A 26928-nucleotide genomic window follows, 5' to 3' on the forward strand; every position below is an offset into this window, starting at 1 on the left:
CTTGGATTGGCTGGAAAAATCCCCCACCACACACCGCAGGCACGCGGTGAGCGGACTGGGGGAAAATTGGAAATGTGGTTTATAGTTCCTTCTGTAGCCTGACTGAATACAGTAAGATTTTTTATACTATATAATATTTGACTTTTTAGCCTAGGTACAGCCCAAGGAGATAGCTAGAAATATTACCTGTAACCCTTGGCCTTAAAGTGGCCCCTGAGACCATTCGATCACGTTATCGAGCCCTAAGGCAGGGTATATTGTAAATCGGGCACTGACATACCCGATAGATACGGAACCGTTGGGGTAAGCGCGGGAATCCCACTAAAATTTGGCCGACAAGGGTTTCTCCCCCTCGAGTAAGTGGCAGAGCAACATTTTGCGCCATTTTTGCACCAATACGGGGTGACCCCCGTCCGTACCTTACATCTCCAATTTGTGATGGCAGCAAGAAAAGGAGCTTCAACAGCAGTGATAGTAAAAGAATTTTGCGTTTTCAAGAGACTGGTTAATTTGGCCTAGAGAGTAGCCTATTGTGATTACATATAAAAAGACAAAAATTTGCAATCAATTAATAGAATTATGAAGGTCTATAATGGGCTGTGTGCCTCGTTAGACAAATATAAAAAAGAATAACATGAAATTAATGAGTTGAGTTTCCGGGTTGGGGAATCTCCGTATTGAAAAGTATTACGGGGTTTAAGGACAGATAAGAAAACGTTGAAAGTTAGGTTATTATTTGAGTGAATTGCGGACATAGATATAATCTTCAGCGACGAAGGTTATAAGAGTATTGAGGACGGCAAATTAAGAGAATTTGTCAATTTTGCGCACACTGGACAAGGAAGGTGGGAGGCACCTGTCCTATTGAGTAATCTGCCCAGGAGGAGATTATATTTGACGTATGAGTATCCAGGGAGGATACGTGATTTTTTTTTACAGGGTAGTTCCCCTGTTTGAGTTTAGTCCAGCTAATTCACTAGTGGAATATTCGCGCGGTTTATAAGTTTGCTTTCTCGTCCAACCCCTGTTAATTCGTTTTTCGGAGATATATTTCATTTGCGTAAAACTGCTTGCTGTGAAAGAAGTCGTTAATCACTAATGAAGTCTAGATATTCCGGTTATTAGAAAATTTGTTGAATATTATTACACGGAGCTGATAATTGACAATATTAATTGCGTACCATAATTTTCGCGTGGCAGTTTTTGAGCTTACCACGATTGACCAATTAATTAAGAGATATTATGATCGGAAAGGAGTATACGTGGTAAAATGAGGGGGGTACGAAATAAACAAGGCAGAAAGAATATTTGAAAAAACAAGACGAACTAACCCCTCAGAGGCTGTGCCAAATGAAGGAGAGTTGCGGGTTAGAGATAATACAGATAAAGAACGAATGAACTCAGAAAATGAATTAGGAAGATGTAATGACAGAAGGGATAAAAGTAGTACGATTAGAAGGAGCAGTGTCGAATCGAGATCCAGAAGGGGCTCGCGAAAGAGTACTCAAATAGATATGACACAACAAATATTAAATTTCATGAGGGAAGAGAGAATAGCCAGAGAACGAAAAAAGGAGAATGATAAAATAGCTAGAGAGAAAGAAGAAAGATATCACCAAGAGATTAAAAGAACCATGATAGGCCTAATAGAAGCCCGCTGGAGAATCCCAGAAAGTGAAATTTTATCCCAACTAACTTCTAGGCTGTCAGGTAGCCATACTAATTTGTATAAGAATGAATCACGAGAAAAAGAAAATTACACTACGACAGAAAAATATACAACTCCGTTGACTACGGGGGGAGGTGGACCGGCCCATAAAACAAATTGAGAGGCTCTGCCGTCCTGTCGGAAAACGAAATACTTTATACGCGTATTCAAAATAATGATAATCCACAAAAATGGGATGCGGAAGTAAAAAGACCACAAAATATTGAAAATACGACGCGCGAGGATGATTTTTCGGTAAAATTTCCAGGAAATGAAAAACTTGAAAACACTTTTAATGAATATGAGACGCTAACAAGTACAGGCCAAAATGAAGCGCTGATTGCACCAGAGAATAAGGAGACGAAATTTATTGTACGCGCTTTCCCTCGAAAAGTTTGAGAAATTTTAGTCGAATATGGAAAACTAAATGTCGGAGTTCAGTTCCCATTTCATGACGAAATATTTGTTTCTGCGGTAAGAATAAAGAAGACTAAAAGAGAGAAAAAAATATTAAGCGGAACTACAATAAAGAAAGGCAGTCAAAGATGGTGGACACTAGAGTCCAATTCAGATCTTATGACGATTTATTTAATGCTACTACAAAAGAAAAGAAAAGTATAAATGAAAAGAGAAGTGTATAAGAGAGACAAAATTTTGAGATTCAGCCTGCAGTGGTGAAAAATGAAAAAATATTGGATGGGCTGTGCCTTGATAACATAAAAAATAGAGGGGACAAAGAGGTCCAAAATCCATTGGGAAAATTACGAAATTACAATGATACGAAAAAACTTAGGAGGGAGGAGAAGACCCATGACATATTAAGAGAAACTATAGATAATCATGACAGAGAATTGACTTGTCAACAAGGGGTTACGGAAAGACTGAAAGGTACTGAATTTTGGGTTGGATCAAAGAAATTTGTGAAGAAATCTGATATTGGTCTGATCAACTCAAAAGAGGGTTTGTTCCCTTATGAGGGGGAGGAATCCCGTGGGTAAGATCCCCTGCGGGAAGATGTGAAAGATAGCCCTTTTCCTCAATGCACAACTGGCGGACAAGTTGTGATCCCTTTACTGAAGTCTTGTCTTTCCAGTCTTAAATATTATCTTCATCCCTCATCGCCTAGCATTATTCATTCAACTATTTTAGGGGACAAGGCCCAGAAAAAAGCGATTCAAGGTTCGCTCAGATTCTTACTTCATTTTCCTGAACTCCTATCGTTTTCAGAGGCCTGTGTATTTTTGGCCTGGGAATATTTTAAATTATGCCAACGGGCAAATTACTTTTTTGTTGAGATTTGGGGTTGTTTCCACAGATGGAAATTAAGAGGCTAGTGCAGCCAATTTTTCATGATGGCTGGCATTATCACATGCGCCAGAAACTAATTCTCGGCTCCTCTCAAATGTAAATTCGTGAGAGCGAGAAAATTTTTGTTTTTGATTGTGCTGCGCACAATGAATTTCTACGAGTCTTTTTTTTTTTTTTTTTTTTTTTTTTTTTTTAAATCCCACCTCCTCTCCTCTCAGTGGCACTAACATTAAAAAAAATTACCTTTAAACATTACAAAAATCTAAATGCCACCTACACTCTACATTTTACTAAAATTAGCAGCCAAAGAGTGGTCTTCGCATTATTTTACCTCTACTAAAATAATTTTTAATTTTCATTAACAATAAAATAAAATGCTCTCCCGCAGAGAGGACGTCCCCCCTCCACAGGAAGTCCCCGCTTGCGGTGCCCATTTACAAAACAGACAAAAATTTCTCAAATTCCAATTCTGCAAAGAAGCCACTACAAAAATAAAAATAAAATAAAAATATCCCAATAAGAAATAAATAAAAAACAAAACAAAAAAACCCTCTTTTACATTATCAATTCAGATTATTTTTATAAAACACAAAAATAAACACACTAATATTTACGAAAAACAAATAAGCTGAAATGACCACCAAACCCCATTTTTAAACTTCATTTTTTTCCAATTTTCCTTTTTTTTTGGCTGCTAATTAAAAAAAACAATTATCAATAATTTTCTTTAAACTTCCTTACTGGCAACGCTGTTTTCTCACTCACTCACACAAAAAACTATTTCTTACCAATAGAAAACTCAAACTCTCTCCACTACTTACTTTCTCACTCTCTTTTTCCACCCGCCATATTTACAAATAATTCATAATTAAAAATTAAAAAAAATACTCTCTCCACTCATTTCTTATCTTCAATAATTCCATTTTCTTCTCAATTAAACTCCTAAAACCCTCTAAACACACCACTTTCTTTCTTTTCCTTCTACTCCACACATAATGACACATATTTCCAATAATATAACACAGAGAATTTTTCTTTTTCACTTCCAAATCCAAATTTATGTCAAATTTATGTCAAAGCTTCTTCTTTTCTTCATCACTTTGAACTTTAATTTTGCACTTTTCACTTAAATCAAAAACAAACTGAAAAATTCCCTTATTTTCATTAAACTTGAGGAACTCGTGGTTTAAACCATCTTCCACTACTCCAAAACAAAAAGAGCATTTTTATCTTCATTTCTCAGGAAACGTGACACTCTATTTCGGTAAGGCGAAATCATGTGTATGACTTGAAACATAAGCTCTCTCACTTTTGGTTCCATGGGGAAATAATGTAGATTTCTAAAGGCATTTTCAAAATTTACAAATGGTTCTTTTCCTTTTACGTGATATCCGTTATTTTCCTCTTCGGGAGTTAAAATCCTGGTTATCTCAGTAAAACACCTTTTTGGATTCACTCACTTTGGACAGAATTAATTAAGAACTTTGAACATGAATTAATTCAGTGACCCTAGCTAACTCATCTTTAATCAGCGATAATATATCAAAACCTATTCCGGTTCAAAAAATGGCAAAGAAATTTTGTCGGGAATGCAGATTAGGAGTTGCTATTAACTCTATTCAGTGCAGTAGCTGTGAGTTTTACTTACATGAGCATTTCTCCGGTCTAGAACATTCTAAATGGTCAAAACATCGGCTTTGCCTAGATTGTACTACAAAAGAAGATACTAATGACAAGGTAGTACCCTTTGATGACTCTTTGCGTTGTTCCGCCCAGACCCCGTCTACCCTTAGGACGCCTCCACGTCACCCATCGGGAAGTGACCTAGTCAACATTTTGAAGGAAGTGAGGTCATCACCCTTTTCGTCTCTCAAATCAATTCCTTGCCAAACCAGTTTCATGCCCCAGGACAGTCCCCCCTCAACCATGTCCGATGTGTCCTGCTAAACCAATTTCGTTGCAAAATCAACTGATTTCAGTTGCCAAACCCCTGACCAGGCTACAGTATTCAAGACCTGTGCTTCCTGCCAGTCCAACTTGTTAAACAATGTCCCTACTGCACCTAAGACAAGAAACCTCCTCCCTCCAATGCAGCGGTTATTATCATTGATGAGTGAACTTGAAAATGTTATTATAGAAATATCCACCCTAACCACTTCAAAAAGTCTTAGAGTTGGTAACCCCCAGTCTTTTCCAATCCAGGAAAAGGAGAAATCTCCAATTTCTGTTAAAACCAATATTAAAACAAGACTTATTGATGCTAATGTCGCTCCTGATAACATCATCAAAAATAAAGATTTAACAGAAGACAAAGTCAACGACAAAATTATAGACATGAATCCAGTGATTTTCGGTTCAGCTAAGATATAAAAAAAAGTTTGTGTTTTTCAGGGATTAAACTTTCTTGGTTTTAATCACCTATCAGGCGCAAGTGTTAAAGGTCAAGTTCATTCTCCAATTGAAGTTATTTGTGTATGTGAAACCAGGTCTGATTTCAATACTAGTGATGAACTATCCAAGAAACAAGTTAATGCTAATAAAGGTATATGCAAATATGCCTGGAGAGGGATTTGCAAGAAGGAAGAGTCGTGTAAATACCTTAATTTGTGCAAGAATTATTATTGGAAGAATGAATCTAGTGTCCCTGGGTGCAAACTCTTGCATACCAGGGTTTGTGACAGCTTTAGAAGTGGGCTTTGCTTTGGTGATTGCTGTTAAATCTACTTGAAATATGGGTACAAATATTTAAAAAAGCCCTTAATCAGTTCCGAAAAAAAATTTAAACCTACAGTCAGCACTCCCTCTAATTCCTTCTCTCACCAGTTTGGACCTGTCAAAAAACGATTTACATTAAACCTTCCAACCATTACATCAAAGGTCAGTGAGATGCTACAAGCAGGTCAGCTCAACGAAAACAAATTCTCCCCCCTCCAACAGTGCCAAGAAAACTCTGTCAAAAAACGGGAGTCACCGAGCCTGTCATGTAACACACCAGTGTCCATTGAAGCACCGCCACCAGCTTATTCCGGGGAATTTAAAACCCCCACCATATTCTATCACCACAAAGAAGACCCTACTTCCATCCATTCGGGTTATGGAAGCATCGAATTACGTGACTCTAGTGTAAACCAGTGTTTTAGTTCTAACTTATGTCCCCCCAAATCCCTACTTAATTATATCCCCATAATTTGTCCGCTGTCATCCTTTTCTCTCAAGCCGGGTCCAGCCCTGCCTTTTAATCCTGCTTCTCAAACGAATCCCAGCCTTCATCCCGAAAAAGATGCCTCTCCTCTCCCAGATCCACGGTCCTCCCACCCCCCACTGCCTCCCAAAATCAACAAACAAAAAACTGCCCTCTTTAGTAACCATTTTACTTTCCCAAAGTTGCTTGTTACGAACACCAAAGCCTGAATTTTAACAAATTGATCGAGCTAGAGGCCCTCTGTCAAGTACACAAAATTGATGTAATTGCCGTAACTGAGGTCCAAGCACAGAACCCTGATTTATTGAAAATTAATAACTACTCCCAATTCATAAAACATCGTCCCCATGATCACTCCCTAGGTAAAAAAGGAGGTGGAATACTATTATTTGTAAATCATTATCTTTTTCCTAAATTAATTCATGCTCCCAACCTTTCAGATTACGATGAAATCATTTGGGTAAGTGTAAGACCCAAAGTTTTACCACGCCCCTTTAATTTGATTGTGTTTTGCTGCTTCTATTATTCCCCAAATCAAAACGCTGCACAAAGACAGCGATTCTACCAACAACTGCATAGTAGTGCCGACTTTGTCCTATGCAAATTCCCGAACGCCGGTATTTTCTCAGTAGGTGATGCTAATGATCTAAAGTTAAATTCCCTTTGTAGTTCCCTAAACTTAAAACAAATAGTAAAAATACCAACAACAAAAGGAAATTCAACCCTTGATTTGATTTGCACCAATATGCAGGCTTTCTACACCCCTCCTGTCCCCTTGCCCCCGTTAGGAGGAAGTTACCATTTTTGTTTATTAACGAAGCCTCTCTATAGCTTTAATCATACTTCTTCTGTTACTGAGTTCTCTTATTGCCCAATTTCCAATGATGGCCTTTACACATTTGGATCTTGGATTACCAATGAAAACTGGCTGGCCCTCAAAGGAACAAATGACATTAATTTTAAAGTCTCCGAATCCCAAAATCTGATTAAAACAAAATACATAAATTCCTTCCCTGTGAAAAAAGTAAAAACATGTTCTAATGACAAACCATACATTACTAGCCAATTGAAAAAACTAATTAGAATTAAATTGAATCTACTAAAGAGTGGTAAAACATCCGAAGCGAACTCACTCCGTAAACACATAAAAAAAGAAATACGTAATTCTGCTTCTTCATATTACAAATGCAAAGTCCAGGATTTATTTTCTACAAAGCCAAAATAGTGGTATAATAGAAGAAAGAAAATTTGTGGGAAAGCACATAATAATATAGACTTCCATTTCCAAGAAGACCCTTCAGTTACAGCCAATGATCTGAACAGGCTTCTTACTTCTATAGTTCAGAACCTCCCTCCCCTTTCTTTTGACACTCCTTATGATTTGTGCTCTCTCAATTTTCCCGTTATTTCGCCCTCGGATGTGGAGGCAAAAATTAAGGTACATTAAAAAGTGTAGTACATGTCCATTAGACATTCCGATTGTACTAATTAAAGCCTTTGCTGACAATCTCTCAGAGCCTTTGTCCTTACTTTTTAATGAAATTACCTCTACTGTTAAATTTCCAAATTGTTGGAAATTATGTTTTATTACTCCCGTAAAAAAGAAATGTAATAATCAAGATTTTAATGGTGTCCGTCCCATTACTCTTACTACAGTTTTTACGAAGTTATATGAAAGCTCTTTAGCTGAGTGGTTGAAAGTAAAAATAATTCCAAATGTTGACCAATGACAATTTGAGAACTTAAGCTTTACGTCTACGATCCACTATCTTATTCACCTTATGGACACAATATGCAACGCACTCGAAAAACCCAATACTTGGCTTAATGTTATCGCTGTTGACTTGCACAAACTTTTTGATTTAATCAACCACAATATACTATTAGAAAAGCTATCTAATGACTTTCAAGTTGACCCTTATTTAATTAGAATAACTGCGTCTTTCCTCTCTAACAGAACGCAAGTCGTGAAATACCTTAATGTATATTCTGATCCCCTCCCAATTTATAATGGTGTGCCCCAAGGAACCCTCTTAGGTCCAATTTTATTTCTTACAATGATAAACAACCTTGGTGTTTATTTCCCGGATAGATGGAAATTCGTTGATGATCTAACTGTCTTATTGATATGTTCCAAAAATTCCAAAAGCAACCCAATGTACATCTTGGAATCGACATCAGCCGAAGCTCATACTGATGATATGAAAGTTAACCCTTTAAAGCCAACTGTTCTTACTAATAATTTCCTTAAAACTCCTCCTTCTTTCTCCTGTCCAATCCCCCCTAAAATGTCCGTTACCACTATGAAATTACTGGGCGTTACCATCTCTAGCGACTTAAAATGGGATTGTCATATTAATGACTTCTTAAAACGTGCAAATGCCGCATTTTCCCTCCTTAAACTCCTTAAAAAATTTAAATTCCCTAAATCGCACTGTTTGAGGATTATCTTGTCATTTGTATGCCCAACCCTTGAGTGCGCCTGTCCTGTTTGGCATCCTGGCATTTCCATTGAATTGTCGGACAGAATAGAAGCAGTAAAAAAAATATGCCTAAATTTATCTTCAATGAAGGTAAAGTACCTTATATTTTTCCTTCTTAGGAGAGCTAACCTTGTCTCCCTTAAGGAAAGGAGAGCAAAAATTACCTTGCGTTTTGCTAACAATGCTCTTCATAACCCTCGAACAACTCCCCTTGTCCCCGGTCAATATTCACCCCTTCGACCCCGCCTTCCGCGTTTTGTGTCAACAAAAATTCCCTATTTCGCCCCAATACGAGTTTGCCCTTATATATACATAAGTACCTTTATCCCTTCCATTGTTGACTTTTTAAACCACTGAATCTCCGCTGCCTCCCCCCCCCTTACACCCGCGTTACCTCAATGTTATTAATTTTAATTCCCCTTTTGCAATTTTGGTGGTTTTATATTTATGTTTGTTAGTCGCCAACTAACTTATGTTTTTGTTTTAATTCTACTTTATCCCCTTGTTAATTTTGCGAGTTTTTTTTTTTTTTTGGGGGGGGGGGGCATTTTTGCTGACTTGACATTGGCCTTCTAATTTTATGAGTTTACTTTTTACTTTGTTTTTGTTTTTAACGTTTTTTCGTATTTGACATTGACCCTTTTATAATTTTCTGTTGTTGTTTGATTGTTTGTTTTTGTTGTTCTTTTTTCGCTGTATTTGACGCTAAAGTGCTAATTCGGCCCTTTTGGGCTTGTGATAGCCATTTTTCAGCAATAAATCTTATCTTATCTAACTCCATTAACCAAAAAATGAGCAAAAATAAAATCATATAATCTACCAAGCGTGAAACTACCACATATCAGCATCGATAAATAAATGAAACCCAAAACGAACAGAAATTAGAATAAATAACTGAGTCAAGCTCAAAACGAGCAGAAATTAACATAAGTTGGCCTCAAAACCCTATGCCTTCCAAAGGCCAAAACATAATTTGCACTTTACTGAAAAAAATATAAATATTTTTACTTTTATAACTTTAATAATGAATCAAATAATATTAACATTTTGATTACTGAATATCAGTATAAGTATATTAAACTGACAATGCACATTCATTTGTATTTTTTCAGTAAAGTGCAAATTATGGTCTTGCCTTGGGAAGGCGTAAGGGTTTTGAGCCCAACTTATGTTAATTTCTGCTCGTTTTAAGTTTGACTTGGTTTGAGTTTGACCAATAAATAAGAATACTGCTCGCAAGACTGCTCACACGAAGATAGCCAATCTCCACATCACCAAACATCAACAAAAACTACACTTTGTCAGCGACATCCAGAACCAACACTAAATCACTAAAAGATAATAGTAATAAAAACAAAACAAAAAACACTCCATTAAATATTCAATTTTAACCTACAATATTTATAAATTTTTAAAATCAACTATTCTTCCAAAAAATATGAGCCTTAAGCTCCCAAGTAGTCTTTTTACAATTAATTAATATTTATGTGTTTTGTGCTTTTACACCAAGTCTTTCTGTGTGGATGCTTTAAATGATTTTTTATTTTTATTATATTTTCATTTCCAATGAAAGTGGCAAAACCTTCCGTGTCTTCTAATTGCAAACCAAATGTTGAGTTTATAGATGTTTACCGGGTTGTTCTCATTTCACCACATATTTGTTTATCATTTGGGCAAGATTAAAGAAGAAAATTTGCATCAAGAACTTTGAATGAACTTTGTCTATGAACCCTCTCTGAAAATAATCTAGTGAATAATCCGGAAGTGCATTATTTTGTGAATGACCCGAAAAGCTATTTATTTTGTTATATATAAATATGCTAGTTTCAATTTTATTATTTTAGTATTTCTACTGAAGACGGTCGCTGCATTTGTGACCGAAACATCTGGACTTTTTTACCTGTTTTTTCACTGTCTAAATAAATGGATTCATCCCCATTTAAGAGTTTATTTGTTTGTCTTAGAACGGCAGTGTGGTCTAAGAAAACAAAACCTGATTTAAAGGTGTTATGTCGAAAATACATGGTAACTATACAGTGGGTCATATAATTTAGCTAGGATGAAAGTGAAAGCATCATTTGAGGCTTTTTTATGCTCTTTCATAATTCATATAAAATACAGCTTTGCTCAGTCCCAATTTGTGAGGTTTCAAAGATTTTCAAATACATTTCCTAAATTTAGAAAACCCCATCGATGCTGCTTATAATTATACTCAAATAAAAGGAATTGCATGTTCAGAACTAAAACCAGGGAAAAAGGAATTAATAACTGAAAATTAATGTAAAATGATGTTTTGTCAAAATTGCAATAGGAATTTACCTGTCAAGTAGGCAAATTTCTAAGACTTAGAAATCTGAGGACTAGGTTAACATGGAAGCTTGCCAATACCTTCCCAGAGTATGTTTTTGGCCTCTGATTCATTACTGAAAGTTTCATTTTCCTAACACTAACTCCTTTCCAAGATAGCCAATTATAGTTAAACTAGAATTTTAAATTCTAGTATAGCTAATTCTTGCTATCTAGGAGAGGGGTTAGGTTAAAAAAAATAAAACTTTCAGGGATGGGTCTACAGAATGAAGTATGGGTAAAATTCTGCTTTAACTACTTTTGGCTATCTTAGAAAGGGATTAGGTTAGGAAACTGAAACTTTCAGGGATGGGTCTACAGGCTAAAGCATGTCCCAGGAAGGTATTTTGAAGTATCTACCCCCACTCCTTCTTCCCTCACTATTCAGATCGGTAAAAATCTAAAAAAAAAGTGAAAATACTAACCCTCATACTGCCTATACTTGTTAAGAGGAATTTTCTTTGGAAGCTCAAGTTTTTTATTCAATAAATATAAAAAACTTTACAATCCACAAAAATAACTCCAAAAGGCCCAGAGGCCTGTTAACTGGGGAAAAAATTAATACTACATACGAATCATTCACAGGCTACTGAACTAGGCCTAGACACAAATCAATAAGAAATACTGCTCGCATGACTGCTCACACAAAGAAAACCAATCTCCACATCAACAAAAAATCACACTTTGTCAGGAACATCAGGAACCAACACTAAATCATTAAAAGATAATAATAATAAAAAACAAAACAGAAAACACTCCATTCAATATCTAATTTTAACCTACAATATTTGTAAATTTTAAAAATCAACTATACTTTCAATAAAGATGAGCCTTAAGCTCCTAAGTAGTCTTTGTACTGTCAACTAATATTTATGAGTTTTGTGCTTTTACACCAAGTCTTTCTGTGTGGATGCTTTAAATGATTTTTTCGGTTTGTTATATTTGATGTTAACTGGTGGCTTTGAAAGATGTTTATGAAGCTTCTTTTGGTCAATAGCACAGATAGTAAAAAATAACATCTAGTTTCTGAGATTTAAGATGAAAATATCATAAACAAAATTTGGACACAATTTGACTAAAAGTGACATATTCTGGATGGTCAGGGGACACATTCATGGACCCAAAAATCGGGGTTCCTGGTAGGGAGGGAACAATAATTTCGGCAACAGATACATCTAGCTATGGCAAAATATTTGAAATTATAGTAACGTGCTGGGCAAATGACTGAAAGTAATGCTAAATGCTTCAAATTTTGCTCAGACACAGAAGCAGACTTGTAAGTGCTAGTTTTCCTTTATTATCACTAGACACTTACTAGAATTTTCTTGTACTTATTATTTTGTTTAGAATTTTAGATAAATTTGCAGGTGGCACCATAACCTAGCCTAATTTAGCTAGGATGAAAGTGAAAACATCATGTGATGCCTTTTCTTATGTCCTTTCATAATTCAATAATGACTTCTGGGTCAATATATACCAAATCATATTATTGAGTTTCAAATAAAGTGAATACACCATTTGATGCCTTTTTATGCTGATTACGAATATAGCCTAATAAGCATTTCTATCAGAAATGAATTTCAGCCACCCCCTATATAGGCTATACCTAACCTAACCCTGAATTGGCATATATAGGGGGGGGGGGGGGCTGAAATTAATTTCCGATAGAAATGCTTATTATATTCATAATCAGCATAAAAAAAGGCATCAAATGGTGTATTCACTTAAGTCCTAACTCAATAATATGATTTGGTGTGTATTACGTTAAATCACAGCTTGGAATGAAATAAGGACTTTCAATCCTGTTGAATCACTCCTTGTGATGACTGTTGTAGTTGGTTAAGCTTTGGTGGAAGATTCTGGTGCTTCCCAGTCAAACTTCCACAGTCTATCTTTCCACTCAGCATCCAGATGGTATTTGAAAGCATCTGTTGATTCAGCAGCAACAGTGTCCTCCTTCAGGTTGTTCCAGAGGTTCACAATCCGATTCGAAAAGAAATTGCATCTTGCTCCAGTTGTAGCGTGATGATTGCGGATTCGTCTAGGGTGTCCTCGTGTTTTGTGGGAGGTGTCAATCTCCAGGATCTCATTTTCTCGATTGGTTGAGAGGAGTTTGTGCGCCTAGATCATGTCTCCGCGTTTCTGTCTGTATACTAAGGAGGGGAGGTTGAGTTCCTTCAGCCATTCACTGTATGTCTTGTTTTCCATGCAGGCAATCATCTTAGTGGCCCTTTGTTGGATTTGCTCAAGAACTGCCTTGTCCTTTTTGAATTGAGGGGTGGCCAGTATTGTCCCCACCTCCAGTCTTGGTCTTACTAATCCTTTGTAGAGTTTGGTGATTATGTGTTTACTCCTGCTGGTGATGCTGTGTTTGATGACGCCTAGGGCTCTACTAACATTGGCTGAGATGTTCTGTGAGTGGGAGCTGAATTTCAACTGGGAGTCAACGATGACGCCAAGGTCTCTCTCCTCCTGGACAGGCTCAATTGTGTGGTGACTTCCAGAATTTTGGGTCATGAGGTACTGATGTTTGGGGTTTTTGTGTCTGAAGTGTATGACCTTGCATTTTTCTGCATTGAATTCCAGCAGCCATCTTTTGACCCAAGAGCACATGTGGTTGAGATCAGTTTGGAGGGATTGGATGGAAGAAGAGGAGTTGGCAGGACCTATGAGTTTCAAATCATCCCCATATAGGGTGGTTTTGTTGTTGGTGATGAGGGGTAGCTCATTTATGTAGATGTTGAACAGGGTGGGGCCCAGGACGCTGCCCTGGGGAACCCCACTAGTGACTTTGATTTTGTCAGAAAGGACATGGCTGTTTGGTCCGGTTGTCACTTTCACTTGCTGTGTTCTGTCCCTCAGAAAGTCCTCAGTCCAACTGACCACTTGTGGACTAAGAGATAGAGTAAGTAGCCTGTGAATGAGGTATCGGTGACAAACCTTGTCAAATGCTTTAGCTAGGTCCAACAATATTATATCCACAGGTAATCCTCTCTCTAGTAGGTCAGTTACAAGACTATATGACTCAAGAAGGTTTGTGTCCACCGATCTCTTTGAGCAAAAACCATGCTGACTACTGCTGATAAGTGAGTTGGCCTCAAGATGGTTAATAATACGCTTGTTTATGATTCTCTCCATGACCTTGCATGCCACACATGTAAGGCTGATAGGTCTGTAGTTTGCTGCAGAAGTTTTGCTACCCTTCTTGTGAATTGGGATGACTATTCCCTTCTTCCAGTCCCCTGGAAGCTTTCCTTGTGTCAGCGACAGATTGAATAGTTTTACCTGTGGGGCTGATATTGCAGTGCTTAATTCCTTCATCAGTCATGGGCTGAGATCATCAGGTCCCGTCAATTTGTTGGGATCGAGGTCCTTAAGCTGTTTGGTTACTTCATCGATTGTGACTGGTGAGTGTACCATCGGGAAGGGAGTGTGAGCCTGTTCTGCTGGTGGGGGGGGTTGATTGGGGGTCATCCATGGAGAACACTGAGGCAAACTGCTGATTAAGCAGGTTTGCTTTTTCAGAGGGGCAAGAGGATAAAGAGTTGTTGTTTACCAGGTCTGCTATGGAGTGTCTGCCTGGCTTCTTATGGGAGATGTATTTCCAGAATAACTTTGGGTTTTCCTTAACGTTTTTGGCCAGTTGTTCTTCGTAGTTTGAGGTCAGTTTTCTAGTTTCTTTTCTGAGGAGGTTCCTTGCAGTTTTGTACTGCTTGTACAAAGCTGTAGTCTTTTGTTTCATGTACTTCTCCCAAAGTTTTTTCTTCCTGTTGCGTAGTTTCTTGATTTTTGGGGTGAGGAAAGGTAGAGTTTTGGGTTTCTTTTTCCGTGTTATGCTGGTGTGTTTGGCTTGGCTCTCTAGTAAGGTCTTTTAGAGTTAGCCATGAGGCTTTAACATCTTCTGATATAAGTGTTTTCAGGTTAGCATCTAAGAGCTCCTCCACCATTATCTTGTAATTTGTAAAGGATTGCTTGGTATATTTTGATGGTTTGGAGTTGAGTTGAATAGATGAGAGAACTGGCATGTGGTCACTTGAGCCAACTGGACTGAGAGTGTGTGTGTTGATCACCTTTTCTGGGTCATTCGTTATGACTAGGTCCAGTATGGAGGGATTTTGTCCTGGGCACATTCTTGTGGGCATAGTTACTGTTTGGTACAGAAAGTTGTTGGAGAGGGCTTGTACTAATGGGTTTTGTTCAAGGCTTGACTTGGTCATACCTTGGCCATCTACCCAAGACACGTTTGGGAGGTTGAAGTCCCCTGTCATGAGCAGGGTTGCCTTTGGGTAATTGCATAGTATGAATTGCGTCATTTCAGCAATTGCTCTTTCAGAGGACAGCTGGCAAGGGCTGCTGGGGCTCCTGTAAATTGAGCTTAGGACAAACATTTCGTTAGGTAGGGACAGGGAGGCCCATTTAGCTTCAACCCAGGGTAAGTAAGAATTTAGGACAGAAATTTCATTTACCTGGAATTCCTTGGAAGCTAGAACAGCCACTCCTCTTCTGCGGTTTGGATCAGACAGATTGCTGAAGATGTTGTATCCAGAGGGGCAGATTGAGTCTTCTGTCAGTTGAAATCTTGAGTTATTGGGGAAAATTTCTGTCAGAGTTGCAATGTCTATCTGACTTAGTTGGAGCACTGTTGCCAGTCCTGGTATCTTGTTGGTAATAACATCAACATTTGCCATCATAATGTTCACAAGTTTTCGGGTGTGTCTGGGCGAGTTTTTATTCTGCTCACTAATATTCTCGCTTTCGGTTGAAGTGGGTGAATTGCAGGTTAGGTACACAGAGCTGCTAATGAGGGACGAGGCAGAAGGGCATGGGGACGTAACTGTTAATTCATTGTTCATACATTTACACAAACTTGCATTTACATCGTTAATATCACTAACACATGAACTATTTACAAGGGGGACAAGACAGTTGGAGGTAGTGGTTATTGTTGCATGCTCAAGCAGCTCTCCATCGAAATTGCTCGAGTTTTTTGTGACCGTATTTTGTAATTTTGCCCTTTCTTATCACTAGGTCTGTTTCTCCGGTTGCCTGTCTTTTCTTCATCTCTTCCAACAAGGCTTTTCTAGCGTCGCGATTTTCTTTGGAGCTGTCGCCATAGAATTGAATCAGGTCTTTATGCTGGTAGGACGCATCCAGAATAAGCTTCTTGTCAGTGAAGCTGGCTACCGTGAATAGGACTGGTGGGTGTCGCAGAGGTTGTCCGGCCATGGGGGCCGAGGCTGGTAGTCTTTTCACGTTGAAGACTGGTCGCTAGTTTGTAGTTGTCCTGGAAGTATTTGGCAAGGAAGTCTTCGTCTCTTGCTTGGATTGGAATCCCGTATCCGACGACGTTAAGTTTGCGTCTCTGCCTGTCTTTCTCACTTCTGACTGTACTGCGTATATGTTCGTCTAGTGCAAGCCCCGTCACTTGAGCGGTAATTGCCGATTCAACAATTGCTTTTACCTCGAGAACATTGCATTTTGTGGCAAGTTCATCGTGAATCTCTCTGAGACCCTTGTTGACTGTGGTCGTTATGCTAGCAATGTCCTCTCGCACCTCTGATTTGAAAGATTCGATGGTTTTGGTTAGGGTGTCGGCGTCGCGCACAGGCTTGTTCAAGATGCACCGGGGGCAGCTCCATTCACAGGTCATTGTACGATTCATTTTCTCTAGCAGGACGTACTGTTCATCACTTAATCCTAGGCACTCAATACAAAACCAGTTAGGACATTTGTTGCAGTTGACGGCTTGCAAGTTCTTGACCAGGCCTTTTGCACATCCTGGGCACTTTTCTTGTCCTTTTATGGGGTTCTCAAGTTGTCTCTTTTTCGGTGCCATTTTGGTTTTTTGTTTTTTTTTTTTTTTTTTTTTTTTATTGACCCACTTCTGTTGCAAATTGCATCTTGAGCCCTTAAAGGGGTCCCAAAGGTATTTTATTTTTGTAGCCACACAAAGAATTTATCAACACTAGGATAATTAAGTTATTGAAAAGTTGTTAAAAACATATCACTAGTTTATAAATAAGTTATTCAAGAGTAATATATTCCAAAAATACTTGTTTATAACTATTCAAACCTTGTTTATTGGGCAACTCAAATATAAACTGTTTTCCTAATGCCTCAAGTTTTTCAAGTGCCATTGGCAAAAATAGCACTGAATTTTGCAATTCAAAACTTTGCTGCTGACAATTCAGGGTGTATTCAAATTCATGGTATATATTTGCACATTAGGGGGTAGGGATGGGTGAATTTCATGGTAACTTTGCAGTGGGCCATATGATTTAGCTGGGATGAAAGTGAAAACATCATTTGATGCTTTTTTTATGCTCTTTCATTATTCATTTAAAATACCTTTGGGGCCCCTTTACCCAGCTTTGCTCAATCCTAATTTGTGAGGTTTCAAAGATCTTCAAACATATTTCCTAAATTTAGAAAAACCTATTGATATTGCTTATAATTCTACTCAAATAATTGGAATTGTATGTTCAGAACTAAAACCAGGGAAAAAGGAACTAATAACTGAAAATTAATGTAAAATGATGTTTTGTCAAAATTACAATAGGAATTTATGGACATCCACCACATGGCTAATATGGGAGTAAAGTTCATTTGTGATGCAAACAGATGTTATATTTGGATTGAGGATGCAATTCTAGGTAGCCTATATATTTCCACATTAAGGGGATAGGGTATATATTCTGTGAATATTTAGGTTCTAAGAAATTCATAAATTTCTTAGAAAAACAAGTAAAGAAGTGAAGATAAAGGCTCTCCCCCTGCAAAATGTGTTAACTAGGATTATTCTCCATATTATGGAGTAAGAATTATTTTCTTAATATGTTTCCTTATGTCCAGCTGGATTCCTAGGCTTAAAATACTGGTTGGTTGGTTGGCTAATTCAGAGAATTGTATATATAAACATACACTGTCAAATTAGCCATCTGGTGGTATCCTGGAATTTACCTGTCGAGTAGGCAAATTTCTAACACTTAGAAATCAGAAGAGTGTTAACATGGAAGCTTGACAATATCTTCCCAGAGTATGTTTTTGGCTCCTAATTCATTACTGAAAGTTTCATTTTCCTAACCTTAACCCCTTTCCAAGATAGCCAAATACATTTAAACTAGAATTTAAAATTCTAGTTTAGCTAATTTTTGCTATCATGGAGAGGGGTTAGGTTAAAAAAATGAAACCTCCAGGGATGTGTCTACAGACTGAAGTATGGGTAAAATTCCACTTTTGCTACTTTTGGCTATCTTGGAAAGGGGTTAGGTTAGGAAACCAAAACTTTCAGGGATGGGTTTACAGGCTAAAGTATGTCCCAAGAAGGTATTTTGAAGTATCTACCCCCACTCCTTCTGCAGTAAATTTTTGCAGTTCATATTATTGACTTACAAATAAAGTGAACATTCCACTTGATGCCTTTTTTTATGCCCTTTACAAATATAATAATTGCTTCTATTGAAAATTCAAATTCACCCATCCCCACCCTCATGCAAATATATACCCTGAATTGTTTATGGCAAAATTTTGAATAGCAAAATTCATCACTATTTTTGTTGATGGCATTTGACAAACTTGAAACAGTAGGAAAACATTTAATATTGGAGTTGCCTAATAAATGAGGTTTGAATTGTTACATTTTTGGAATATATTACTCTTCAATAACTTATTTATAAACTAGTGATATGTTTTTAACCACTTTTCAATAACTTAACTAGTGTTGATAACTTCTTTGTACAGTTACAGTTCAGGGTATATATTTGACATTAGGGGGGTGGGGGTGGGTAAAATTCGAATTTGCAATAGAAGTGATTATTATATTTGTAAAAATCATAAAAAAAGACATCAAGTGATATGTTCACTTTATTTGTAAATCAATAATATGGACTGGGAAAAATTTACCCCTTCTCCCTCTAGAGGCTCCTGAAATTGGCCTACACAACAGGTCCATACCTATTGAAATTTTTATAAAACAACATTGTATCTTAATTTTCAGTGATCAGTTTCTTTTTCTCTGGCATTAGTTCTGAAAATGCAATTGCTCTTATTTGAGTAGAGTTTTAAGCCTTATCAATGTTTTTTTTTTTCAAAATTAAGGAATGTATTTGCATATCTTTAATACCTTATAAATTGGGACTGAGCAAAGCTGTGAAGATGAAAAAATTTTTGTTGTACTTCATTTAAGCAGAAGATCTATTTTGCAAGATTTCACTTTTGAAACACACAGATTATTAAAGGTCAGGATCCTCTAGAGACAGAAGGAGTGGAGGTAGGTACCTTGGTAAATATTTTGCACTTCATGTAGACCCATCCCTGAAAATTTCAGGGATGGAAATTTCATTTTCCTGACCTAACCTCTTTCAACTATAGCCAAAAGTAGCTTAAAGTAGAGTTTTAGCAAAGTATGTCATGGGAAGGTATTTTGAAGTAACTACCTCTACTCCTCTCTCTAGAGGGTAGTGACCTTTGATAACCTTTAAAAAATCTTTGTGTTATGAAAATGAAACCTTGCAAAATAGATATTCTGCTTAAATGAAGTACAAGAAAACTGTTTTAAGCTTCACAAGTTTGGGTAAAATTCTAGTTTAGCTACATTTTGCTATCTTGGAAAGGGGTTAGGTCAGGAAAATGAAACTTTCAGGGATAGGTCTATAGACTAACATTTCACTAGAAGATATATTGAAGGACCTACCTCCAATCCTCCCTCTAGAGGGCAGTGACCTTTATAAATCTTCTGTATAAATGAAGTACAAGAAAACTGTTTTCAGCTTCACACCTTTGCTCAATCCCAATTTATGAGGTTTCAAAGATCTGCAAACACATTTCCTAAATTTAGAAAAGGTTTACAAAGCTTCTTTTGGTCAATTGCACACATAGTAAAAAATAGTCTCTAGTTTCTGAGATTTCAAGATGAACATATCATAAACAAAATATGGACACGTCTTGACTAAAAATGACATATCCAGCTAAATGCATGTTTATTATCATTGATGAGTGAACTTGAAAATGTTTTTTTTTTCATTGTGTTATTTTTCATTGTGTATATTTTTCATTGTGAAAATGTTATTTTCAATTGCCGTAACTGAAGTCCAAGCACAGAACCCTGATTTATTGAAAATTAATAACTACTCCCAATTCATAAAACTTCGTCCCCATGATCACCCCCTAGGTAAAAAGGGAGGTGAAATACTATTATTTGTAAATAATTATCTCTTTCCTGAATTAATTCATACTCCCAACCTTTCAGATTACGATGAAATCGTTTGGGTAAGTGTAAGACCCAAAGTTTTACCACGCCCCTTTAATTTGATTGTGTTTTGCTGCTTCTATTATTCCCCAAATCAAAACGCTGCACAAAGACAGCGATTCTACCAACAACTGCATAGTAGTGCCGACTTTGTCCTATGTAAATTCCCAAACGCCAGTATTTTCTTAGTAGGTGATGCTAATGATTTAAAGTTGAATTACCTTTATAGTTTCCTAAACTTAAAACAAATAGTAAAAATACCAACAACAAAAGGAAATTCAACCCTTGATTTGCACCAATATGCAGGCTTTCTATACCCCTCCTGTCCCCTTGCCCCCGTTAGGAGGAAGTTACCATTTTCGTTTATTAACAAAGCCTCTCAATAGCTTTAATCATACTTCTTCTGTTACTGAGTTCTCTTATCGCCCAATTTCCAATGATGGCCTTTACACATTTGGATTTTGGAGTCCCAATATAAATCACCATTTCTTCAGATTAAATAATTACATTAATTTTTAAGTCACCGATTTTCAGCATCTGTTTTAAACGAATCACATAAATATTTTCCTTGTGGAAAGTATAAAAACATGTTCTTAAGACAAACCATAGATTTCTTGCAAACTGAAAAAACTAGTCAGAATTAAATTGAATCTACTAAAGAGTGGTAAAATACCCAAAGTGAACTCACTGCGTAAACATATAAAAAAAGAAATACGTAAATCTACTTCTTCATATTACAAATGCAAAGTCCAGGATTTATTTTCCACAAAGCCAAAACAATGGTATAATAGAATAAAGAAAATTTGTGGGAAAACACATAATAATATAGACTTCCATTTCCAAGAAGACCCTTCAGTTACAGCCAATGATTTGAACAGGTTTCTTTCTTCCATAGTTCAGCACCTCCCTCCCCTTTCTTTTGACACTCCTTATGATTTGTGTTCTCTCAATTTTCCCGTTATTTCGCCCTCGGATGTGGAGGCAAAAATTAAGAACATTAAAAAGTGTAGTACATGTCCATTAGACATTCCGATTGTACTAATTAAAGCCTTTGCCGACAATCTCTCAGAGCCTTTGTCCTTACTTTTTAATGAAATTACCTTTACTGGTAAATTTCCAAATTGTTGGAAATTAGGTTTTATTACTCCCGTAAAAAAGAAAGGTAATAATCAAGATTTTAATGGTGTCTGTCCCATTACTCTTACTCCAGTTTTTTCGAAGTTATATGAAAGTTTTTTAGCTGAGTGGTTGAAAGTAAAAATAATCCCAAATGTTGACCAAAGACAATTCGGAAACCTACGCTCTACATCTACTACCCATTATCTTGTTCACCTTATGGACACAATATGCAACACACTCGAAAAACCCAATACCTGGCTCAATGTTATTGCTGTTGACTTGCAAAAAGCTTTTGATTTAATCAACCACAATATACTATTAGAAAAGCTATATAATGACTTTCAAGTTGACCCTCATTTAATTAGAATAATTGCATCTTTCCTCTCTAACACAACGCAAGTCGTGAAATACCTGAATGTATATTCTGATACCCTCCCAATTTATAATGGTGTGCCCCAAGGAACCGTCTTAGGTCCAATTTTATTTCTTACAATGATAAACAACCTTGGTGTTTAATTCCCGGATAGATGGAAATTCGTTGATGATCTAACTGTCTTAGAGACATTTTCCAAAAATTCCAAAAGCAACCCAATGTACATCTCGGAATCGGTATCAGCCGAAGCTCTTACTGATGATATGAAAGTCAACCCTTTAAAGTCAACTGTTCTTACTATTAATTTACTTAAAACTCCTCCTTCTTTCTCCTGTGCAATCCCCCCCTGAAATGTCCGTAACCACTATGAAATTACTGGGCGTTACCATCTCTAGCGACTTAAAATGGGATTGTCATATTAATGACATCTTAAAGCGTGCAAATGCCGCATTTTCCCTCCTTAAACTCCTTAAAAAATTTAAATGCCCTAAATCGCACTGTTTAAGGATTTTCCTCTCATTTTACGCTCAACCCTTGGGTACGCCTGTCCTGTTTTGCATCCTGGCACTTCCATTGAATTGTTGGACAGAATAGAAGCAGTACAAAAAAGGTGCCTAAGAAATATCTTCAATGAAGGTAAAGTACATTATATTTCCTTTCCTAGGAGAGCTAACCTTGTCTCCCTTAAGGAAAGGAGAGCAAAAATTACCTTGAGTTTTGCTAACAATGCTCTTCATAGCCCAAGAAAAACTTCCAGTTTCCCTCACCACTCTTCACCCCGTCGACCCCCCCTCCCGCGTGCGGTGTCAACCAAAATCCCCCGGCGTGCCCCAAGCCGTGGGTGCACGGAAAGATATAGAAGAACTTTTATCCCTTACATAGTTGACATTTTCAACCACTGAATAACCGCTGCCTCCCCCCCCCCCTCTCACTCACTCTTTACCTCATAGTTATTAATTTTAATGCCCATTAAACAAACTTATGGGTTTTATATTTGTTTGTTCGTAACCAACTAACTTATAGTTTGTTTTGAATTTTACTTTATCTACTTGTCAGTTTTACGAGTTTTTTTTTTTTTTTTTCTTGGGCATTTTTGCTGAATTTAGATTGGCCTTATAATTTTATGATTTTACTTTGTAAATTGTTTTTGTTTGTAACGTTTTACGTATTTGATATTGACCCTTTTATAAATTTATGTTGTTGTTTGATTATTTAGTTTTCATGTTCTTTTTTCGCTGTATTTGACGCTAAAGTGCGAATTTGGCCCTTTTGGGCTTGTGATAGCCATTTTTCAGCAATAAATCTTATCTTATCTAAAGATGCTAAACCAGGATTGAGTGACAGGAAAAAATATAGAGGAAAATGAAAGTTTGTGACACCCTAGATGTGAAGGAAGACTTATTTTGTGAAGAAGCATTAGAAAACACTACTAAAATAATTAAAAAATAATAAGGCCCCAGGTGTTGATAATGTGGTAAATGAGTTTCTTAGATATGGTGGCTATGAGGTTACAAATAAGTTACTAAAGGTTATGAATATGATTTTAAAAAAGGGGAAAGTACATAGTGATTTTATGGAAATCGCTATGTGAAACACCTGTATAAGAAAGGTGATAAGAGTGAGTGTGGTAATTATAGAGACATTAGCCTGGTTTCTGTGGGTAGCAAATTATTTAGTATGATGATACTTTTTAGACTGAGAAATACTATAGATAAAGTTTCAAGAGAAGAACAGTGCAGTTTTAGGAAGGGTAGAGGATGTGTCAACCTAATTTTCACTCTTTGGTTAATATTTGGGAAGTGAGTCATCAAACACCTTTAGTCCTCAGTTTTATAGATCAACATTTGATTCAGCTGATAGAAGAGCTTTAGCAAAGGTCTTATCCTTTTATGGTATACCAGACAAATGCATTAAAGTGATTAGTGATTAGCGCGGTGCGGAGCGTACCGGGTTGTGTTTAGAGCTCTTCTGGTGTGGTCTTGGCTTTAAGTTACAATTGGCTTTTAAAATTTAGTTATGTTTTTTTTTTTTTATTATTATTTTAATTTTTATATATTAAAAGTTACGCGGTTTAGTCATACTGTGGTAAAACTGCTTGGACTGGAGATTACTTTTTTTTTGTTTTGTTTTTGTTTGTTTTATTTATTATTATTATCTTATGGTCTTTTGGGGCGTGGTGTGGTTTCTCTTAACGTGGGGTTAATATTTGATAATGGATAGAGACAATCGTGAAATTCCATCATCAAGGTTAAAAGAATTTGAGCGGAATTCTCTTTCATTTCAGTCAATTTTTCAAACTATTGTAGCTGGTGATGATGAAGATACTTCTAGTAATTTTCATATCCCAAAAAATCAATATATATTTATGAATGAGCTGGTAAGAAAAAATGTAAATACAAGTACGATGTCGTTTTGGAATTGCCGGGGTTGGAGGACTGCGCAGGATGTGATTGAAACTTTTTTGTCGGATTCAGATACAGATATATTAGGCCTATGTGAAACTTTTTTAGATGATTTTTCAATTGAAAATATAAATGTAAAAGATTACCAATTTTTTCACATCAGTTGGAAAAGACAAAAACAAGGGGGTCTAGGTGTTTTAATTAAAAATTGCATAACAGCACGTATAAGGATTGATTTTTTGCCAATGAATATTGAAATGATTTTTGAATCTTGTGTAGTTGAATGCTCTTTTCCAAATAATCGGAAGCTTTTAATTGCAGTTATTTACCGTACTCCGTCATCCAGCCAGATAGAATTTAAAAATAATTTTGAAAGTATTTTGGATAAATTAGCTAGTATTAATAATCCTTATTTAGTTATGGGTGATTTTAATATTGATTTAATTAAACTCATATCTGCAGATCAGAATAGAATAGATAGAAATATTTTGCAGTTTTTGGAGGGCCCACTATCTTATGGACTAAACCCCGTATGTTTTGTTCCCTCTAGAATAGCTGATACATCATTTTCACTTATTGATAATATTTTTTCACCTTATAGTGCTGTTAATACATTTATTATTCCTGATGATTCATCTGACCACTGTATAATTATGTCTGATTTTCTTATAAATTTTCCGCATAATAAAAAAATCAAACCAAGCGTAGAGATTTTTCACATAAAAATGTGTTAAGGTTAAAAGAAGGGCTTGGTGATGTTGATTGGAGTCCTGTAATTGATGAGAAGGATCCGAACCAATCATTAGATAAATTTTATTATATTATGAATGAAAAGCTTGATCTTTTTTGCCCATATAAAAGCCCAAGAGGAAAGAAACTTACCCCAAAAAAACCTTGGATAAATGAATCACTTTTGAGATCTATTAATGAGAAAAATCGTTTACATAAAATTAGAATAAAATATCCCACGGAAATAAATATAACGCGTTTTAAAAATTATAAGAATATGCTGGTAAGAATCCTTAGAGTAAGTGAAAGACTTTATTATGAAAATTCTTTTCGAAATTCAGATTCCCCTAGAAAAACTTGGAGTTTGATTAAAGATAAAATTGGAAGAAATAAAAAGTTTTTACACCCTGAAGTGTTATTTGATATTAATGGTAAAGAATTTAGAGGACCCCAAGCTGTTGCTAAGAAGTTTAGTGAATTTTTTGCTAGTATTGGATCATCTGTTGTTTCAGGAGAAGTTGACCTTTCTTCCCCAAGGTCGCATAAAAAATATCTACCGCCCACTGAAGATACGAGCATATTTATGGCCCCTGTTACTTTTGCAGAATTTCAAAAGGTCATTAAGAATTTAAAAAATGGTAATTCATTGGGATATGATGAACTTTCAACTAATTTGCTAAAAGATATTGCAGGTGAAATTTTTGAACCATTGCTTCATATTTTAAATTTATGTATTTTCTCAGGTACATTTCCTAAAAGATGGAAAATTGCACGTGTAATACCATTGCATAAAAAAGGATATAAATCTAATACAAATAATTATCGTCCTATTGCAATTTTATCACCATTGTCTAAAGTATTGGAAAAAATTTTTAAAGGAAGGATTACTAATTATCTAGATAAAATAAATTTTTTTACCAAATATCACTTTGGATTTAGGGCAGGCCATTCGACGGAACAAGCAGTTGCGGCTCTTGTATTAGAAATAAATGACTGCTTAGATATTAATTATCATGTATCTACTGTTTTTTATGATGTTAAAAAAGCATTTGACACTTTAAACCATGAAATTCTTTTTGATAAAATGGAAAATTCTGGTATAAGAGGGAAAGGACTAGATATAATAAGATCATACCTTTATGGACGTAAAATCGTGGTAGATGTTGATGGACATTTGTCTAGTTTAAATGATCTTGAAGATATTGGTGTCCCACAAGGATCGGTATTAGGTCCGCTTTTATTTTTGATGTATATTAATTATATCCCACGATGTTTGCAGGGAAATAATTGTCTTGCAATTTTATTAGCAGATGACACAGCTGTTTCTGTTAAATCGAAGGATTCATCTAAATTTATTAAAAATCTTTTTAAAACTGTTAGTTCAGTTAATCGATGGTTTGTATCTAATTATTTAGTACCGAATTTTAAGAAGACTGAATTTATGCTTTTTGGTCATTCAAAACGTGCTACTAAAAAAATTTCATGTCAGGAGCTTCAAGTTTGTGAGCATAAAATACGTAGAGTTCAATCGTATCGTTATTTAGGAGTTTTTATTGATCCCCTTTTGTCATTTCAAACTCATATTGATCATTTAAGGGTGAAACTTTCGTAAAATATTGGGTCTATGTATCGTTTGCAACATGTTTTTCCATTTTCAATTTTAAAAATAATTTATCATTCTTTGATTGCTCCTTATTTAAATTATTGCACAATTATTTATTTAAATACTTTTTGGACGCATATAAAACCCCTACAGATCCTTCAAAATAAAGCAGTGAGAATACTTGGAAATTTTCTACATCGTCCATCAAAACTTAGAGATGCATCGGAAAATGAAACATTATTTCTTTTCTTGAATTTATTAGATCTGAAACATATAAGAGAACTTAATATATCAATATGGCATTTTAAAATACATGATCCTAGTAGTTATTTTTATGAAAAATCTCTGTTGATTCTGCCCCCTCCTTCGGCTCTTAGGTGTTCTGGAACATATCGAATTCCCTTTGTT

General features: G+C 36.0%; 2 protein-coding genes across 3 annotated transcripts in view; both read left to right on the forward strand.

The window, feature by feature from the left end:
- Positions 1-26928, forward strand: part of LOC148948399 (pentatricopeptide repeat-containing protein 2, mitochondrial-like) — a 447312-nt gene that overhangs the window by 260479 nt on the left and 159905 nt on the right. The gene's annotated exons all lie outside the window — the stretch shown is intronic.
- Positions 12235-26928, forward strand: part of LOC148948403 (SAC3 domain-containing protein 1) — an 81943-nt gene continuing 67249 nt past the window's right edge. For both annotated transcript variants that reach the window (XM_089094331.1, XM_089094330.1), the window contains exon 1: positions 12235-12323. In XM_089094331.1, the coding sequence (XP_088950457.1) occupies positions 12268-12323 (56 nt within the window). In that variant the 5' untranslated portion in view covers positions 12235-12267. The remainder of the gene's footprint in view (positions 12324-26928) is intronic.

This window comes from Artemia sp. Qi Xiang Cuo, chromosome 9 (assembly GCF_049724085.1).
Source record: "Artemia sp. Qi Xiang Cuo chromosome 9, ASM4972408v1, whole genome shotgun sequence".
Classification (NCBI taxonomy): Eukaryota; Metazoa; Arthropoda; class Branchiopoda; order Anostraca; family Artemiidae; genus Artemia; species Artemia sp. Qi Xiang Cuo.